The 14,089-nt window shown below is 36.7% G+C and overlaps 2 protein-coding genes across 3 annotated transcripts; one reads left to right on the top strand and one right to left on the bottom strand.

Moving 5' to 3' along the window:
- The first annotated feature begins 2,260 nt into the window (after positions 1-2,260).
- LOC108193853 (BTB/POZ and TAZ domain-containing protein 3) lies at positions 2,261-7,181 on the top strand. 2 transcript variants are annotated; one of them, XM_017360684.2, is made up of 7 exons: positions 2,261-2,445; positions 2,550-2,621; positions 3,271-3,653; positions 4,066-4,196; positions 4,902-5,208; positions 5,764-6,077; positions 6,568-7,181. In XM_017360684.2, the coding sequence occupies exons 3-7, from the start codon at positions 3,306-3,308 to the stop codon at positions 6,695-6,697; spliced, it is 1,230 nt and encodes a 409-aa protein (XP_017216173.1). In that variant the 5' UTR covers positions 2,261-2,445; positions 2,550-2,621; positions 3,271-3,305; the 3' UTR covers positions 6,698-7,181. The 2 variants fall into 2 exon arrangements, with proteins under 2 accessions (XP_017216173.1, XP_017216174.1); XM_017360685.2 differs by lacking the exon at positions 2,261-2,445 and having other exon boundaries at positions 2,463-2,621.
- Positions 7,182-7,867: 686 nt separating this feature from the next.
- Positions 7,868-12,213, bottom strand: LOC108196594 (formin-like protein 1). The gene is made up of 4 exons (XM_017363945.2): positions 10,782-12,213; positions 10,457-10,659; positions 9,650-9,894; positions 7,868-8,920 (listed from the first exon to the last, which is right to left on the bottom strand). The coding sequence occupies exons 1-4, from the start codon at positions 12,041-12,043 to the stop codon at positions 8,099-8,101; spliced, it is 2,532 nt and encodes an 843-aa protein (XP_017219434.1). The 5' UTR covers positions 12,044-12,213; the 3' UTR covers positions 7,868-8,098.
- Positions 12,214-14,089: the final 1,876 nt, after the last annotated feature.

The raw sequence follows: 14,089 nt of genomic DNA, 5'->3' as shown, positions 1-14,089 counted from the left end.
TAACTTATAAACCAGGCTCCCACTTGTGGTAAATAATCACATTGAATAATATATAAAATAGAACGAGACATTGAGATAACATACACCATATGTTTGTTTTAAGTTACTGTTTCTTTTTTATTTAAAATATTAATTCTTGTTCAAAATTTATATAATAAATAAAGAATAATTATCAGCTAGAAGTTATGAGTTCACTAATATAGGGGAGCTTTCCAAGATCATCATTCGGCTGCTGATAATGAAGCAACCTCATCAAGGCAACATCTTCCACTTCAAAGAAAATGGATCAGAGATCACCCCTTTGAGCTGATTATTGGTGATGCAAATGCTGAAATTCATGTACAGTTCATTTTTATCTCAACATAAACCTAATATAGTAGATGAAGCCCTCAAGGATGTTGACTAGGTTCAGTCAATGCAAGAATAACTTAACCAGTTTGAGAGAAACAAGGTTTGGAAGCTGGTGCCCAAGCCTGATAATAGAAGTATTATAGGCACAAAATGGATATTCAAAAACAAAATGGATGAAAAACAAATCAGGGTTGGTCGCAAAGGGATAATCACAATCTGAAGAGATATATTTTGATGAAACTTCTGCTTCAGTTGTAAAAGTGAAAGCCATCATAATATTCTTGGCATATGTTGCAGATGCCAACTTCAAAGTGTATCAGATGGATGTCAAGAGTGCCTTTTTGAATGGTGAACTGGAAGAAAAGGTATATGTAAGTCAACATTCTGGTTTTGAAGATCTAGACTTTCCTAAGTATGTTTACTATTTACTAAAAGCACTCTATGATCTAAAACAAGCACCAAGGGCCTCATACGACACTTCGTCTCAGCTTCTTTTAGATAATCATTTCACTAGAGGGACTGTAGATAAAACTATATTTTATAGAAATGTAAATGCAGTTTTTATCTTAGTTCAAATCTATGCGGATGACAAAATCGTTGGGTCTACAGATGAAAAAGTTTGTAAAAAGTTTAAAAAACTGATGAAAAGTCAATATGAAATGAACATGATGGGAGAGCTTACCTACTTTCTTGGTTTACAAGTTAAAAAAGTGGAGGATGGTATTTTCATAAATCAAAAAAATACATTTATGATCTATTGAAGAAATTTGATTTAATGATTAAGTCATATTTAATTTATATGTAGTTAATATCTTGATTAAAATCTAATTGAAGAGAAGTTAAATATGAATAAAATATTTTTTTTTCTTTCTAATTAATTAATTGCAAATTCTGGTAGCACGAGGTATTATAATAAAAGATTGATTTTAGTTTTAGTTGGTTTGATAGCTTTAGTATAATAAAACTAAGGGTGAAGATAATAATAAACGTCTTGATGTTTTCTCTACATTCAATCTCCAATATCGTGATGGCTTCCACTTTTGCAATCAAATGAACACTTACTGAAACCCTGAAACCAAAACTTTTTGAAATACGCTAAATTCGTCGACCCAAACCCTCAAATACACTAATCCTGCAAGAGTGGCGAAAAAAGATGACGGTTGTTTCAAGATCAGCGGGTCTGTAGGACGATTTCAGAAAGAAAAAAGCATTAATTATGGGGTGGGGCGTTAATTGTATCTTAATTAACGGCTTAATTGTTCCATTTATGAGTGACCCTTATTGTGGGAATATTTTGACTATGAGAGTCAATAAAGTGACATTTACTAGCTTGCTTTTTTGGTTTTAAATTTGTTTGTATTTTATTTATTTATTTTAGTGTTTGTTAATATTTTCCACTTAATTATCTTAATATTTTCGGTCATCTTACAGGTTCAGCATTAAATATTTTATTTTATGGAGGTTTGGTTGTTTAGAGGCAGAAGATAAAATAGTGAATGGAAAGAGGGCATATACGAGTCATTGTAATTACAAGGTTTGATGGTAGGAGTTTTCATATGATTATCACAAGATACTGTTTTTAATTGTAACCTTTTATAAATGACGTAATTTTGTTTTGTAAGCCACTTTTTCCCTGAGTTTTTCTCTCCTAAGGTTTTTACTCTTCCGGGCTTTAACGAGGCTTAGCTTGTGGATTTTCTTTTGAAGACATTAAAAGTCCAAACGTATGGGTTTACTCTTCGATTAGATAGTATTTTTTTATGAATGAAGGACACTATGTTCCGCTGAGCATTATATTCTGGATATATATTATCGATGGAAATTTATTTCTTTCTCGGGAAAAAAAATATAAAAGGGTGAAGATGGAAAACTATGCATGCGACAAGATATACATAGAAAGTCGTGAAAACGATAAGCAAATGAAAGGAAGGGAAAAAGGAAGAAACATACAAAATCCGTGGCACAGCTACCCCTAATATAACAACAAACACTCCACCACCGCCCTCTTTCCGTCCACTTGACCACTTCATATTTATCACCACCCTTATTTTCTTGGACACACATATCTCTCTATATTTCATGTTCATCCATTTGGTGAGTTCCTTCTTTCTGTACTTTCTATATTTTATTTAATGAACTCTTCTGTAATAATGTTTTTAATGCATGTATGTACTTATGCATTCACTTCGCTTTTACAGGCTTTTTGCTGCTGCCTTTGCCCTGGGATTAATACTATACGGTTGTATTCTGTCCAGATTGTTGATACCAAGGTACATAGATATGTTTTCATCACTTCCTTCTTTTGTATTCTCGCCGCCCCCTGAGTTGTATACATTTCGTCCCCTTGAGTTGTATACATTAGGGGACGGGGACGAGAACGCACTTTAATGTTTGTATGAAGTAGAGTACCTAGTATAACTGTAGTAATTGTGAGCTTCGTTCTACTCTAGTTCAATGATCATTGATCAGCCTAATCATGTAATTCATACGTTTATGATCCGAGATCAAGAAGATTTAGGAGGTATTCTGTGATGAACTTCTTGATTGATGATCAAATTGAAAGGTACTAAAATCTGTCAAGTTTAGATTATCTACTTATTGATATGAATTATTGAAGTTATTATATGGACTTATCTTTAAGTAAACAATTACTACGCAAAAGAAGACGTGATGGTTAGTGAAAGAAAGAGTAAAGATCATGGTTGGTACATACGCTGCATCATATGGGACCAAAAAATTAAGTCGGCTTAGAGCTGATTCTAGTTCGAGGACAACTTGTTTCTTGATACAATCCAAAAATTTGGGGGATGTTGTGGCTGAGTATAGTAGCTCTATATGCTATAAGTTTAGTCGGCAACTTAGCTTTAGTGTATCCGGATTACAGTTTACACGACTCTTATTCAGCTATCTTCTATGCAGAGTGTTCCACAAAATTCGTACTGAACATTGTAATTATGGATTCACCGGACTTTGATTCTCCCTGGTCATCCCTAACCTTTGAATCGTTAATCAAATCGCTTGATGTTGAGTGTGAAGAAAGGAATACAGGAATGGGTATAACTTTTAGAGAAAAAGTTACAGCGCCTTTATGCCAGAGTTGTTCTATACCGAGGCCACCTCCATTGCCTGGTAAAATGCAGAACAAAAACAATTATCTTATCAAACTTCCAGGAAGATGTCTGAATTTCGTACCAAAGGAAACGAAGCAAACATGGGACGACCTCTTTAAACAAGGATATGCAGCAGATGTATGTGTTGTTGCCGAAAATGAGGCTATCATTCCAGCTCATTTCATTGTCTTGGTGAGACATCGTGCTTTTCTTTTACTCCAAAGTAGTCTAACAGTAACTTTTGCTTATACCATGGATTACTGTAGATTTGAAGTTGAATATGGGCTATTATATTTTGTATGTTAGACAGGTCTTGAGAGTAATTTGATTGTGTTTAATTTCTAGCATTTGGAACTCATTACGAAAGACACAACTCCACAGACTAATTTTCTTGATGCATTATCCAAATCTATGAATTTTCCAAAATTTTGACATTGGATCATCTGCATTTCCATGATATTTCAAGTTGAATCCTTTGCTACTTAAACAATTCATCAATCGTGACTATACATCATGGTTACTAGTTGCTCTTTATTAAGTATTAATAGATACTACATCGCTTACCTGTTCTAATTTTAATAGAATCCTTGGTTTGCTTTTGTAGAATGGTGCATCACAGGTGCTGGGGAATTTCTTAATTAAATCAAAATTCATAAATGGTATTAAATACATAAAAATTCCTGGAGTACCTTATGGCGCTGTTTATGCATTCATACGCTTTCTCTACTCGTCCTGGTATGTAAGACATTCACAGCTTCATATATTTATTCATCTGTTTTAAAATTCTGTGATCAGCTTTGCCCCTAGGTTGATGTTGCAACATATTTTCATCTGCTTCTGTAAACAAAGTTGCTTGAGTTTTTGTTCTTTCTTTATATATATATACAGGGGCAGAGCCACTCTTGGGGCCAGAGTGTGCCACCACTCACCCTGAGTTTCTAGTATGCTGTGATATATAAGCCAGTAGGATTAGTTGATAAATAATTATAGATTATTATTGGAGACACGAATGGGTAGACAAGCATAAGGTACATGGATAAAAGAACCCAAAAGATTAGTCAGATCTCGTATATACTGAAGTAAAATGTACAAACAGTATCCTTAATCCCCTATCCATTCATATGTTTCTATGTATAACATTATCTGCAATTGTATTCTGGCACTCCCTCGGTGTATATCCTAGCTCCGCCACTGTATATAAATGTGCATGGTTAGGCCCCATCCTTTCTCGTATTCTGAACACCGTCAGAGTATATAGTTAGATACTGTGCAGAGCAACCTGATTAATAGACCAACCAAGTAGTCAGAATTTCACTCAGAAATTGTTAACCCAACACCCATTGGTGCTAGCTATTTCTGCATATCTTGCCAGTCATCTTTGCTTATCCCAGCTATTCCAGGAGGGTTGATAACAAATATTTGTTTTCTATCCTGATGCAGCTATGAAGTGAATGAGATGAAGGAATATACACTACATTTATTTGTTTTATCGCATTGCTATGCAGTGCCATCACTCAAAAGAGTTTGTGAGCAGGTACTAGAGCAGGATTATCTCATACCAGAGAAAGTGATAGATGTGCTTCAGCTAGCTCGAAAATGTGACTCATCACGGCTTTCTTTCATCTGCACTCGTATGGTTGTAAGAGACTTTAAGACCATATCGACCACTGAAGGATGGAAGGCTATGACACTTGCTAATTCTGCACTTGAACAAGAGCTTTTAGGACTGGTTGTTGAAGCTGATTCCGTAAGTTAGCTACAGTTATTATCTACGTATATATTGTACAAGTTGTATTAATTGTATTATCTGTCGATTAGGTTTTGGTAGTTCTCTTGCTATTAATAGTCATGGTTGATCTGAAGGAATGTTTTCCGCAGTTTCCCAAATCCTCGGTCAAGCCTTGATTTCTTTTTATTTTTCTTCAGAGTGTCTTTCATCTCGTATATATATAGGCTATAGGCAAGCATTATAATCTATTGAAATATATGTTAGAAAAATCTTTTCTTTTCTTTTTGTTATCCTTCAAGCGTCATTGATCTGGTATTTATCTATATATTTGTTACAAGAAATCTTATTGTTGAATAGCTTTTTGGATTTTTAATCATTCAAAAGACCGTTGTGCTTGTCCATTCTCCCAAGCAAAAAGGATTCTGTTATCTACGGATTTCACTAAAACATTAAATGTTGATGGTTTATTAAGAAACTTTAATATATTTTTTCATGTAAAAAGATGCAAACTGCACTAGCAGTTAATAAATTTTACATAATATGTGACTTAGTTGTTTATTTAACTTATATTAGAGTAAGCAAGAGAGATTGAAGAAAGTTGAAGAGAAGAAGGTATACTTGCAACTCGTCGAAGCAATGGAAGCTGTATTGCACATTTTTCAGGATGGGTGTAAGACAATCGGACCCCGTGACAAAGTTCTTAAAGGATATGAGGTTGCTTGTAATTTTCCAGCTTGCAAGGGGATTGAGACTCTAGTCCGTCATTTTTTAAGATGCAAAACACGAGTCCCTGGTGGTTGTGCTCAGTGCAAACGCACAGGGCAGCTCCTTGAACTTCATTCCCGCATGTGCAGTGATCCTGATAATTGCAAGGTTCCTCTTTGTAGGTAAGCATATAACTGTCAGTGAGCCGTCAGAAAGTATAGTTCTCAAATGTAGACATGCTCATGCTGTGTTAATATATATATTATCAGTGTCAAGGCTAGCTCATTCCTCAAATTCTAATGGTTGTCTGGCAGGAATGTATTATGAGATTAATAACATGGTTAAGTCCCAGCTGAAAACATTTTTAGTTTCTATCATTTATTTTGTGCATATCTCTCTGGAGGAATTGAGTTGATCAATTGCTAGTGCGGTCTTTAAGCCCCCCTCCTAGCCTAGAATTCACTATTGCAATAAAGCTTTGAGTGATTTAGCATTACTGTTAGTATCTCCGTCCGGTGTTAAATTGTGCCTGGTACTCACTTTCTCCTGCTCCAGTGTCCACTTATTTAATTGTGTATGTAGAGCCACATACTCTTGCAGTCATTACTAAAAATACTAAGTCTGGGTCAGCCTATTTATACTAGTGGTGGTATCTCTTTTATGCAATTGCAGGAACATCAAGGAGAAAATGTCGAGGCAGAGCAAAAAAGATGAAACAAAGTGGAAATTGTTGGTAAGCAAAGTGGTAGCAGCAAAGAACGCGTTAGGGCCCTTCTCCCCTCGGCAATCCATATTCATATGACGCTGCAGTGCATTGGATTACTAGCTGTATTTACAAGGAATGCAAGTTGTGAAGGCTCCAGAGACGGAAGATGGATGCTTTCTAATATGATATCAATTTCGTCTTACTGAGTGGATAATGAGTTCGAGTAATATCATGGTAACCTAAATCTTGCTGTATTTTTTAGCAATGGTTTAGATTGGAATATCTAGAATCCTGCATGGTATTCAGTATTCTCACAGTAAAGTAATATGTTGGCATCTTCAGTTGCATCGTTTAGTTATTCCTTGTTTTGTGAAACATGTCCAGAGGACTATAATTTAGTAGAATAGAATAGTTTTGAGTATGCGTGAATCAGTTCTTTATTGTTTAGCAGACCAAAACGATAGCAAATTGATTTTTAGTTCTATGGTCTACTTATAATTCCTGGCGGCTTGTCTCGATCTTTGTTAGACCAAAAACGATAGTAACGATTGGATTCTGAGTTAGTGGTCTAAATTCCTTATGGCTTGTCTCAGTCTTCAACTTGCATTTTTGCACACATTTCTTGAATACATGAATAAACTAATATCTTTCAAACTTTCTTTTTCGGTTTGATTTATTTCACAATAAGTCATTTATTGTTTTATAGTGTACATAAATGTGTATATTTTTCTGAAAGTAAGTGACTTATTTCTTCAAATAAAAAATGTTAAGCACCGAGGCTGTTAAGCAAATAAATCCTTCTGAAAGTAAGAGCTTATTTTCATATAAAAATTCATTTTTCATAAAAAATAAATGTTAAGAAAGAGGTTCATAATCATTATTTAATCAAAATAAGAAATATTTTTTACGATAAAAACAGAAAACTATATATATACTTATTTTCTCCGAAAATAAGTCTTTGTTGTATGTAATAAGTGTTGTCATACTCATTATTTCTATGAATATCTCCTGACACAGAGTTATGTTAACATTTAACAATGACCCAAGGGCCCAACTTTTTCTTTAGGTCGGCCATCCAGCTTGAACTCACCCAAGGTGAGAAAGCACATCATCAGCACTAGAATTCGAAATTCACAGACTATCCTTGATTGCCAACTAATATTGACTCTGATGCTGATGTTTTGGCTGTCCATTTAGAACTAAAAATTTGTTGCAGCAAGTTGTAATTAAAGAAATACATGCAAGAGGAGTTGAAAAAAAAGAACATATACAAAGCTAGCTCTCACCATTTCTCCAGAATTACCTATTACTGCAACACAATTGACTTAATAGACCATGCATATTACATGTCAGATGAAACTAAAACATGTCAAGATCTTCAATAATACAAATCATGGCCACTCAACCCTGTTAACCTCTAGTGCATTCTGACTAGGTTGATGGTGCACCAGTGAGTTCCGGTAACGATTACATGAACCAAGAAAGAGAAGTTTGATGCTACGACGAAAATGAGCTTTCATCATCCGATGTACTGTAAGTCTGTGACCCACTAAGTTCAGGAAAAAGCGGTGGAAGGCTTGTGTATATTGGCGCTGTAAACTGACATGCTGAGCTAACTTTAGTTCTCTCGTTAATCCTCCCGACTTCTTTGCATACTTGATCAAGGTTAGAAAGGAAGTCCCTGACCACCATGAAAATCCGAAATGGACGAGCCTCTTCTTTAACAGAATTACCATGGAAATACTCGGTTATCTCCTTTACCATAGAAAGAGCAGCACTCTGTTGGGATTGAACCTTGATTAATTGTTCCTCGGCCTTCTTAAAGAAGGCGCTCATTGATTCAGAGAGTTTTCTACTATTTTCGCTCAATGGGAGTTCTTCATTTAATTTCAATACTTCCAGAACCTTGGTAATTCCAGTACATAGTTTTTCCACTTCATTACCAAGGACATCCGCATCCATGGAAGCAGATCTTTTGACACTGGTTAGCTCCCCACTCAAACTGGAAACAACCTGCAGACCGAGTTTCATGAATTCAATGTCATCTCTCAGGTCAGGATGTTGCTGGTATTCAGCACTCAAAGACTGGTCATCAGAAAGACGAGAACCTTCTGCTCTTATAATTTCCTGTACAACAAAATGCAAGAGCGTGGTTTTCCCATCAGTGCCTTTCACATCTACAAGCTTGAGTAGTGTGTCAAGCTTGAAGGCACGAGCCTCGCCACGGTTGGTTCCAATGTTCATACGGTTCCCGGTCTTAAGAACGGCCTCCAAAAGCTTAGCGAACATTCTACTGTTTCTAAGTTCTTCACAAGCTCCCTGTGTAGAAAGAGAATAATCTATAACGTTGCTTTACACAATGAATGCAAATGTACGAGTCAATATCATATAATTTTCTTGGTATGCAAAAACTCGACTGAAATAAGTGAGATCGTGTTGAACTTTGCATGAGTCCATAGTACTGATTCACAACTTGTAACCTGGAAAATTATTAACATAGAGTGTAACCTTGCTTGGCAACAATGTGATTCTGCGAATATGAAAAGCTTCTCGGTGGTGTGGTATGTAGTGGATTTAGGATCCTTGATTGACTGATAAAGAGGCAGAGATAGGCCTATTCAGCAAGCTGAGGCTCTACTCCTGTTACTCTTTCAGATATATTGCAATAACATATAAACTCCAACGAACCAGCAGACAAGTTGAGCATTATTTTTATTCCTGTCCCGCGACAAGTGACAAGTGACATTCTTTACATTCCATCATCTTATCCCCAAGAAGATATTATGTAAAAAGAAGAAATTAATCTTTTGCAGTTTATTCCACTTTGAATGTGGAAAGTTATAACTTGCAAGGTTAAACTAGAAAAGTAACATATTTACATTTAAATCTTAGTTGCGAAATATGACATCATTGAAAATGAATGAAAGCAGATGAAGGTGCTGAATAATCATTTAAGAAAGAAGGCATTAATTATTTGGCCTCTTCAGATATGCAAGTTTTGAATACGTAATGATAAAGATATTATATTAGGCATTAAGATGTGTTTACCTCAATTGTCTCAAATGACCTCTTAAGGTACTCAACTTCAGAATCAAAATTGGCTATGTAAAGCATGGCATTGATCCTCTGAAATGCAAAAGGTATATCAAGAACTGCCTTGAGGAATTTCTCGGCAGGGCCCAGCTTGAAGGGTGGTGTTTCTTCGAACTCCTTCAGTTTGTATTCTTCTTCTTTGGTTGGAGCCATCTTTAATAAACTCTCTAGAAGTTCTGTCCCGAGAGTATCACTATTACCTGTTTAAAATTTGTAGTGGTAGTCAGCAGGAAGTTCTATTGGCAGACATGATGATTAAGATAACAGAACAGTGTCTGCAGTTGAACGAGAGAACTGGAAGAATATACCATTGATTACCCAACCCACCTACACCCCGTAACATTGAAGAAGCAGCTACATACTTACCTAACATAAAATTAAGAGAATCACTTGTAACATTTATTTTTTTTTCTAATTAGTCAGGCTTTCACAATTATTAGTATTTACAAATAGAAAAATAACCAGTACTTTGCTCGAATACAGAGGACTGAGGGGGGCAGTTATAACTTATTAGTACATTGAAGACAAGATACAGAACTCCCAAATCAATCCACCAAATGTAAACCGGAATGTGAAAATGTATATCACTAAGACACTATTTTGAAATTTAATTAGTGAGGAATGAATAGGACTCGCACCCTCCTTTTTGAAGACATCCTAAAAGACAACAACTCTTCTCCAGACTAGCTATAAACTTTTAGTGCCTTAAAAATTACAATGTATTCAAATTTCAAACACCGCCATAAAAAGACAATTCATTACCTTCCAAAAGAGCTTCACAAACTTCATCAACAGTCACATTAAGTGCCCTTAACAGTATAGCAATGTTCTGAGACTTTTTTGGATCAAGAACTTGGGTATCTTGATTCATTAAAGGAAAAAGTGGTCTCGGTGTGTTAGCATCTTTAGGCGTCGATTTAGACGTGTTCACCATGAACAAAGTCTCAATCATTTCCTCATTCAACCTGTATCAAATTACGATCCTACAAGGTTAGCGCACATAAACATAGACCAAACACCCAACAAAGCAATAATTGTTAATGAATAATACCAACTAACACAATTAACATAACTTTAAAGTTCTTACTGAAATGAGCTGGACTTGAGCTGATCCCACACCATTGCATGATCAGAACTAGCTTTAACTTTATCCCAATGCAAAGGCTTCAATTTAAGCTTCAAAACTTCCTCATTTTTCTCCCCAACATCTCCTCGTCGTTCGACATCACGCCTACTTGGCATTACAAGAACCGGAGGCTCCTTTTCGAAACCTCCACCTACTTCCCACCCTCTTGGTGCTGGCATTGGCGGTGGCATTGGAGGCAAACTAACATCACCACATTCACTTACATCCGAAACCCTCACTGGCGTACTCTCCGTCGACAACGAAACCTTCCGTTGTCGTGTCGGAGGGGGAGGCATCGGAAAATTAACAAGAGAGTCCGGAGACTTCAAAATCGAGCTTCGCGGACTTGAATTAAATGCAATTGAAGGACTCGTAGACATTGGAGAATGTGATTGTGAAGAGGGGTACGACGCCGTTTTCGAATTGAAACTCCGGCTACCTGAATCCACCCCACCGGACCCCAAAACGTCGCCGTTCGGACTTGCCACCGGCGAAAAAAACTCATCATCTTCCAGCTCTTTATCTTTGCCGGAGTCTTTGTAGTATAATTGTTCTCCGGAGGGGTTTTGTTTAGGTAACGGCGGTAACGGCCGGAGCTCCGGCGAGCCCAGTTTGTGATAACCCGATGAAGACATAGTTGCATAAAAATTAACATGACTCGTCGTGGTGGTAGTCGTCGTCGTTGTGGAAGTACTCGTTCCGGGCTCATCGGACGGCGAGGTGTGGGAGGGGTAGAGCCGTAGGCTATCGGATTTAATGATTTCCGGTTTTCGAGTGTGCCTGTGGAGGAGAAGAGTGGCGACAATGGCAACAAGGAGAGCAGAGAGGAGAGAGAGGGAGATGGCAATGGCGATGAGTTTTTTCGAAATGGGCTTTGAGGAGTGAGAGGGGTTGGTTAGTATGAGGGAGGAAATATTGGCGGGAAAAGTAGGGGTGGTGGTGAGGGTAGGGGGTGGGGGAGGGGTTGTGTAGGAAGGGAAGAAGGTGGTTGGGGTGGGTGGGGAGAGAGAAGAGAAGGGGTACTTGGGTTGGGGCTGGGAAGTGGGAGAGACTGAGGGAGAGATGGGAGAGAATGAGGGAGAGATTGGGGGAGAGAGAGGGAGAAAGAATGGTTGGTGAAGGAGTTTTCTAGCATGAGATAGTTGTGGGTGTTGAGTTTCAAGTGTGGGAGTGGTGGTTGTGACAAGGGTGAGGAGGATGAAGAAGGTGTTGGTTTTGTACATGTTTGGATCTGGTGATTGTGTTGTGGTTTCAGTTTGAGTTTGGTTTGGTTTGGGTTGTAGTGAGTGACTGAGTGTGTGTGTACTGAGCAGTGTTACTAATACTGTTTTGCTTGTGAATGTGTGTAGTGAGTAGTGTGTCTGTGTGTGTGAATCTTCTGTTTCTTGGGTTGTGTTTTTTTTTTGAGTTGAAGGGGAGAATACAGAGAAAGAAAACACATGTACAAACAGGAGCTGTCAATTCTGGGAAGCTGCAGCAATCAGGGGGACCTACAGTGTTGTGATTTTAAATTGCATGCAATCTTAGCTTACTCAGGAATTTAAGGGAAATTCTTAAATTAGGGGAAGAATGTTTCATCTAAGTTTTCTTGCATCTTTTTAAACTACTTTTATATACTGAAAGGCCGGAAAGTTAACAAGATTGGAGTAACTGTTTTATTACCGATAAGATTTTGGTTTTTACCATCTTGAGACTCAAATGCTTACCGCTGAAAAGCAGGGGTTCATCAAACTGCTCACACCGCGTAAACCACCCGCACCGCTACGCATCACACCGTAAAATGCGGGTTTTTTTTTTAATGATGCGGTTGTGTATTGAAATTTTAACAAATTGCGCGGTGCGGAGCGGGTTGCAATTTGACATTATACAAGTGAGTTTCAAACCCCACTGCACCGCTATTTTCTAATACTAAAAAAATATCACATATAATTAAAAATATTTATATTATATAAATAAATTATATATTATGACGTTAATCTCCTATGTGTGTGTATATGTTCAAGTTACTTAATTTTAATAAATTTACAATATAAATTAAGGTTAGTTCTAAGACGAAAAAATAAATATTATAATTATATTTGTTTTTTATAAATAATTTGTAAGTGTTGAAATTTTTTCATCTTCATCATTTACCATACTTCTATTTTAGTTTATATTTCTTTTGATGAGTATCGTAACTCAATATAATTATAGTTTAAAATTATTTATATTTCTTTTGATGAGCATCGTAACTCAATATATTTAAATAGATATAGTTTAAAATTATATTTATATTGTCATTCAATAATATAATTTTTTTTGAATATATATATAAACCACACAAACCGCACGAACCGCACCACAATTTTGTGGTGTAGTTTACACGGTTTTTATATTACGCGGTGTGGTTGCGGTTTACGAATCCTCTCAAACCGCATGCAGGGTTGGTTCACGATTTTAGGAAAAAACCGCACCGCGAACACCTATACTGAAAAGCAAAAGGCGTGAGCTACTTTTGAATTCGGCTTGTCTTGAATTGTTTGTGTAAATAAGTAGATATGATAATTCTCACAAGACATAGGGAGGGTATACGTCCGCCCCTCCAGGGGCGTACAAAATGGGAGAAAAAACTCTCAGTTGTATCTGTCCTAGAGTCCAAGTGTCAAATGTTGGAACAGTTTTTTGGAATGTTCTCGAATTTATCTTCATCTTGTTAGAGTTGACTGTTGTGTGGTGTCCTTATCACCTTTGGCTTCACTATGTTACTCGCGTAACAGGTATTGGTGTTGGACTTCTACTGTCTGTCGGGTTACGGGATCCAGTTGATTGTTGTGTGACCGGATTCTTTCAAGATCGTATTTTCAGATGGGATTGAGATATATCGATCCGAATTGATCGCCTTCTCATGATCATGTCCTGGCGGAAGGAGGTTCCGGCCAAAATTTAGAGTTATCACCGGTATTTGTTGTGTTATTTGTAATAATGAGCTCCATTTTTCTTTTAAATTTAACCGCTCGGTAGTACTAAAGTGAAATCATGTAGAGCAATGGAAAATATCTGGCTCGTTCTAACTGTACACAGCTAACAAGTTCGTTGGTATTCGGATGCTAAATACGAGATGAGATTTCACCCTTAGCTTATCATTTCGTGACAGATTTCTTTGGAATATTAGCAATGGAATACTAATATGAGATTTCACTCTTAACTTATCATTTCGTGACAGATTTGCAACGGAATTATCAACGGAAATAGTGACGAACTAAGCACCAAGTTACCAACAGAAATTCCGT

This window comes from Daucus carota, chromosome 7 (genome assembly GCF_001625215.2).
Source record: "Daucus carota subsp. sativus chromosome 7, DH1 v3.0, whole genome shotgun sequence".
NCBI lineage: Eukaryota > Viridiplantae > Streptophyta > Magnoliopsida > Apiales > Apiaceae > Daucus > Daucus carota.
Note: the sequence above shows the minus strand (reverse complement) of the source record. Positions and strands in the feature narration are given on the sequence as shown.